This window comes from Eupeodes corollae, chromosome 2, assembly GCF_945859685.1.
Source record: "Eupeodes corollae chromosome 2, idEupCoro1.1, whole genome shotgun sequence".
Classification (NCBI taxonomy): Eukaryota; Metazoa; Arthropoda; class Insecta; order Diptera; family Syrphidae; genus Eupeodes; species Eupeodes corollae.
In genome coordinates, this window is record NC_079148.1 from 77092963 (window position 1) to 77099721 (window position 6759).

The following is a 6759-nucleotide window of genomic DNA, read 5'->3' on the forward strand; positions in this document are numbered from 1 at the left end:
GAAATCACACATGATGTTGGTTATTCGTAAAATGTACCTCATAAAACCATTTTGCTCGAAAAAAGTGTTAAAAGTGATTTATAACGGTCTTGCGCATTCAAAGCTTCAATACGGAATTTCCAGCTGGGGTGGGTCATACGCAAATACTTTTAAACCCCTTATGTTAGCTCAAAAACATGCAATAAGAATAATTTGTAATAAAAATCGTTTTGCTGAAAGTTGGCCTTTATACCAACAATTGCAAATTTTACCAATGAGACATCTCTATGTTTTCAAAGTTTTAAGAGAGTTTTTCAAACAAAGTGGCAATATTCCAACTAGAAACTCACAGCTTTACAGTCTACGTATAAATAACTCACATCTTGTTACTGTACCACTCGCACGTAGAACACATTTCTCCCTTTTTTCACAGTTACAGCTCCAAAACTTTTTACTAAATTACCGTTATTTATAAGACAAACTACTTCTTTTAGATCTTTTTTGAAAGTTTAAATATTTGCTTGTTGTTTTTATTTTTTGTTTACAGTATATTATTTTTGAATTGTTAAGTTTATTTTTTGAAATAATTTATTTACTTAATTTTTGCTCAAGTTTAATTTTATTATTAACTTCATTTTTTTGAAATAATTAAACTCTGATTGTCACTCCACATCAGATATTACTTGAATTAATTTATTTGGCGTGTCATTCAACACTAACTTTTATAGTTACCGAATGTTCACTAATTTCATTCAATCTAAAAACATTTATATTGTATCTAGCTTTAAGTTTGCTTGAATGAATAAAAATTATCTATCTACATATCTATCTATCTATCTATTGATTTTTGCGTTTTAGTTTACGTTTGTATAAATTCATATTATAAATTGTTTTAGAAACTTGTAAATTAATTTTTTTAGGAAAGAAGAATTAAAAGAAGACGTGTCGCACTCGGCGACTGCCGCGGTAAGGCTATTGCATAGCATTTTGTATCAAGTTATGCAATTATAATTATTAATTTTTATTTATTTTATTTGTGCAGTAGGTATTTAAAAAATTAAAAGGTTGAAAATTAAAAGGTTAGAGCATGGTCGCAGAACATAAAGAGATTTTTCCACCCAACGGATCCGTTCATTACACCAAACATTTGTTCTCTAGAGAGGACACTATGTTGAAAATAGAGCCTTCGAATTTCTTGTAGTATCGGACAAATAGCTATGAAATGGTAAATATCGTCACGCTCATTTCTGTTACAATAATTGCAAAAGAGAGGTAGATCTGACCGATGCGGAATATAATTCAAGTTCAATATTTCAACCCTTGCTCTGAAAATTGTACATATAGCTCTCGCAGATAGTCTATTATTGAAATAATTTGTCGCATTAGTATTTAAAGAGTGGCTTAGATTTCTATATATTTCTTTTGTTGACGACGATGATGCTCTGTTTAAATGTTAAAGATATATATTTTCATCAACTTTTGCGATAAAATTCGAAAAGATATCTTGCCATTATCTATGTTAAACTCAGTCAGTTCAAGAGAAATATTATGCAATCGGGGAAGTTGAGTCCATTCCTTAAATGGCGATGCTTTGGTTCGCAACAGAACCTTCATGACAGATGTGTTTACTCATTACTCTTGTTAGAAAATCTGCGAACATGAATTGCATAGGTTGGAGTCTAATTAGGTAACAGAAATAATCTTTTGAAAAAGAGGTGTTGTATCAACTCAAATTCTTTAAAATAGGTTTGACCAAAAACTTGAATACCGTAAGTCAAGCAAGTGTTAATGGTTGCTTGGAAAACTAGGTATTTAGATCCTAAGTCTATGTTTTTGTTTGTTGAGAGCTACTTTAGCTTCTTTACTCTTACGCTGAACATGTTTATTGAAGCTACCGTTAGCAGACATCAACACTCCTAGATATTTGAATTCCTGTACTATTTCAATAGGTTGGTTGTTAAGGAACCACCTTTCTTCTCTCAACCTTCTACAACTCCGTGCCTCAAATACCATTATCTTTGTTTTCTCTCAGTTTATTTTAAGGTCCCAGATATTGCAGTACGTTTGGACCCTATTGATTTGTAGCTGGAGAAAAAATAGGTTATCCGCTAGCATAACCAAGTCATCCGCGTAAAGAAGCACTTTTATACGAATATCACAAAAACAAACTCCACCGGGTAAATTATCTGAAATATCATCAATGTAGATGGCAAACAAGATTGGGCTAAGGATACATCCTTGGGGAACACCTGCAGTCGTTTGAAACTAATGTGAAACCTCGGCCCATCGGCATAAGTTTTACATAAAAAATTTTCGTAGATATTTAGAAATTTTCTAGATATACCAAGTGAGCCCATTTTGTAAATGAGAGCTTGTCGATTGACGGTATCAAATGCAACTTTTAAATCGATAAAGCAAGCATACATCTTCTTTTTCTTTTGGATAAATTTGTTAGCAATACTCGATACTGGTAAACCGTTGAAAAGCCCTCACGAAAACCAGCATGAAACATATGTAAGCCATTGTTTCTACCCAATTGATAAGTCTTTTATATATATATTTTATATATTTTCTTCTCCCTGCCAAACCTGATACAATTTTTAAGATATGTTGGATGTAATTTTAGTAATTAAAACAAAAAAACTGAAGATTTAAGGCCCAACTATAATAGGCATAAGTAAACATAAGCTTATGTCAAAAACACAACGAAAATTCACTTAAGTTTGCGAAATTACTGCATAGCCATAATGCAAATTTTGCTCACGTATCTACATGTCAGATTTTACTTATGCGGCGAGCGACTGGGATCGCTCTTGCTTAAGGCCCAACTATAATAGGCATAAGCTAGCATATGCGCGCATAAGTAAACGTGCGAATACAAAGAATCTCAATACGAGTGAACATAATGGAGTCTAGCTCCGTTTCGTTCAATTTTTCTCAGTTTCGTTAACTTAAGCAGACTTAAGCAAGAGCGATCCCAGTCGCTCGCCGCATAAGTAAAATCTGACATTTAGAAACGTGAGCAAAATTGCATTCTGGCTATGCAGTAATTTCGCTAACTTAAGTGAATTATCGTTGGGTTTTTGACATAAGCTTATGTTTGCTTATGCCTATTATAGTTGGGCCTTTAAGTGTGCTTAAGTTAACGAAACTGAGAAAAATTTAACGAAACGTAGCTAGACTCCATTATGTTCACTCGTATTGAGATTCTTTGTATTCGCACGTTTACTTATGCGCGCATATGCTAGCTTATGCCTATTATAGTTGGGCCTTAAGAGATTGAATAGTTTCGTTGTAAATGCTTCAAAAATGGCTCAAAAATGAATTTATGTAATTTTTGTATGGGAAAAATAGAGTGCTGCCAGTTTCCAACCATACTCCACGTTCAAAATGCATTCTAACAATTTTTTGTAAAATAGGACAGGTTCTTTAAAAATGAGAAACGTTTTGGTTTGAATGGCAGCGTGAAAAAATAGCGTCAGTGTCTGTTCGTGATCTATGTGGCCTTTAGTTAAGCTCACGAATTTTAGTTCGTATTTTGAATATTAAGGTTATATCTGTAGCCGAAAAGCCCTCTCGAAAATAACTGGTACCACCCAATGTTATGTTATGAAGGCTATAAATAGCTCTAGGAATTAATAACCTAGCCTTTTCAAGATTCGTTTTGTCGATTTACTCCCGAACCATTGAATTGCAATCGTAAAACATTTCTCCATTCTACATGTTGTATTCGTTGGTAAATTATGTGCTTTGGTAAGTGACCAGAGCAAGCTGATAGTTTATTTAGCTACCAATAGTTTTTCTTCTGATGCTTAAATTAAATAAATTAAAACTCTGTGACAATTTCAAAAGTGGTACCATCTAATGTCCAGTTTAAAAATCATCAATTTTGGAATGTCGATTTTAAGGTCCCACGAAACGCAATGTTGTTTAAGATTTTTTATCTGGAGCTGCAATGTCACAGGTTTATCAGAGAAAACTACTAGCTCATCAGCATAGAGTAAGATATTTACAGATAGATCGCCGCAACATATGCCTGTCGGTAAATTATTATCAATATCATTGATAAAAAGAGCGACCATCAACAGACTCAATATTCAGACTTATGGAACAGCTGTTTTAGATTTACCGTTGAAAATTCCTGGAGATATGTTTAATAAAAGCTGCTCATAGACCTAGAATTAGGTTGAAACATCAATAACTTCTAGGTTATAGCTATAGAAGTGATCTTCTGTTGATGGTATTAAATCCACTTTAAAGTCGACGAAAAGTGTGGAAAGACCTTCTTTTTGTCTATTAAATGCCTGCCAAAAATGGACAAATCGTTGAAAGACCTGCCCGATAACAAGTCTGATAAAATTTGTCTGTAATTTTCTGCTGAGCTCGAAAGCCATCCAACCGCGCACCTTTCTTATTTTGTATATTACTTGAAGATAATTCACAAGTTATAAACTTAACCATTGTATCGGTACTGTATACTTTTTATTAGGTAACAGCCCGAGAATCAAGGCCTAGTGGCTTTCAACTCTCAAGCTCAACCATTCCTGTGTGGAAGTGATGGCAATGTTTATTCTGAAGGGATAATTTTAGAAAGCACTTTTCATGACAAGAATTTCTCTTGTAGGATTTGTCAATTTCTCCAATGAGGCAGTGCCCGTGAAAAAACTTTTGGGTGGCACAGGTGGGTATAGAACCCAAACCCTAATAACTAATAATGACGGAACGGGTACAAATGGAAAAAAGATATTAGATTTACATATATTGTGAATAAATGAAAATTATTCACCCGAGTTTGAAAACTAGTGGATCGTGAATTATGTCGATTGGTGTATATTGGGAACCAGGTTTTTTGGGTATTATAGCTCTCATTTCAATTGGTCAAATTTATGGTCACAATAAAGAGTAGAAAAGTATTATTATATCCAAAATTCTTCAATAAGTTCCATATAGCCTCTAATATCCCATTGGAAACATTTGAATACTCTGCCACGGTAGGTAGGTAGAAATGGCGATCTCAAGACAACCTAGCCTGCGATATAATTAGCGCTGTAGTGCGCCGTTTTGATACCAAAAAATCGTTTGACCTTTGATTGAAAGGGATAGACTTATAGAGAAGCTTCATAGCGATTATGTTAGATCCATTTTGTCGCATTGAGAAAAAAGATTAGGTCTCTAATCTTTGTCTCAGATAGCTCATCAAGTTCTTGAAAGAATACTTTTCCAAAGTATTTCATTTAAGTGTTTGCCAAAGCAGGACATTTGCAGAGGAAATGGATTATCGTTTCACTTTCTCTTTGGTCACTACAGCTACGGCAAAAGGTGCTGTACTCTGCCATAATTTCCAGAAAATTTGTAAATTTTAACGGTGATATTTTATTAAGTCTAAACATTAATGATCCTAACGCTAAGGGCTTCAAAGATATTGCACATCTGCAATTCATATGTAGAACTATATAAAACAATAAAGACATTTTAAATATAAAATACAACTAGCAATTTGTTAGTTTTTTTTTTCTTTTATTTTTGATGTAACTTATAAAATAAAATTCGAAGTTGAGAACTTCTAACAATTAATTGAACAGTAGACTAAATTAAGCATCAATTTTACACTCTTCTCTGTCAAATTCACCGTCGGCGTCGTTTTCATCGATATCGTTGTCTGTCAGCGGTCTGGTGGAATTATAATGTTCGCCCAAACTATACATGAGTCGGTGGTACGTTACCACCAAGTTCGGGCCCTCGTATTCTGACCCTTGAATAGTTGAAGGCCCAGTAGCTTGGAGAACTTCGATGGGAACACGAAGTGCACTGGATAATGCCTTAATCTCGATCTGTCCGCCCCAGGCGGCAGTGTTTCGAATATTTTGGCAATACTTTATGAAGTCTTCGTCAGTCAAGATTTCTCCTGTATTTGAATTGGTCATGTAAAAAATCAGATGATCCTTGTTATCAAGGATGTAGTTGGCAGTTTGATGGCGTAGTTCAGCAACTGTAAATGCACCGCGGCCAGTTAGCTGCAGCTGATGTGCAACAGCTTTGTATAGACAATCTCCATCAGATGCGATCGTATGAAGTCTAAGTTGGCGCTTCTTTAGAATTTCTGCGATTGCACAATGTTCAAGCATTCGAGGCCCATTTTTATTCTCTTCCTCGCTGGCAAGAATCTCAGCGTCTCTTTGTCTTTCTTCAGATGCTTTTTTGTTGCGCCGTTTCTGAGCTTTACTAAGCTTTGGTTGATTATCTAAATCATTGGTGGTGGCTAAAGAAAGAAAGTCATTCGTGACCGACTGCACAGCATCTGCGACTGCATTCTCGTTCGCCTGTTGCGATGGCTTAGAGTTACGTTCGTTTTGGAATTCATTCAATTGATTGGCCTGACGCTTTTCCAAGTCAATTTCCAGTCGAGAGATTTCCTCCTGGATTTCCTTGCGCTTCTTTTTGTCACCTTTCGCAGCGCTTTTCTTCAAGGATTGAATTTGAGACTGGAGTTCTTTCTTTTCTTTGCGATGTTTGCTGTTTAGTTCATCAAGAGTCTCTTCAGGGGCATTGTTATCCATTTCCAAACAGCAAGGTGGGAATGAATTTTACTATCCCACGGAATAAAGATAACAATTTTAAAATTTTAGATTAAATGAATTAAGAATTGCTAATATAAAGTGTGTAAACTAAGTTTTCACTTAAGAAAATTAAATTGAAAATGGAAAAATGGCTGTTGGTAGTATTCGGTAAATTTGACTGTCAAAGTGAAAGACGTAAAACGTATAAACAATATAGCACTGT

The 6759-nt window shown here is 34.6% G+C and overlaps 1 protein-coding gene across 1 annotated transcript; it reads right to left on the reverse strand.

The window, feature by feature from the left end:
• Positions 1 to 5450: 5450 nt before the first annotated feature.
• Positions 5451 to 6717, reverse strand: LOC129945448 (deubiquitinase OTUD6B). The gene has a single exon (XM_056055210.1). It carries the CDS (start codon positions 6534 to 6536, stop codon positions 5571 to 5573), a length of 966 nt encoding a protein of 321 aa, XP_055911185.1. The 5' UTR covers positions 6537 to 6717; the 3' UTR covers positions 5451 to 5570.
• Between the last annotated feature and the right edge of the window lie 42 nt (positions 6718 to 6759).

Coding starts and splice junctions, on each gene's coding strand:
- LOC129945448 (XM_056055210.1), bottom strand. CDS start 6,536: ATGGATAACAATGCCCCTGAAGAGACTCTTGATGAACTAAACAGCAAA.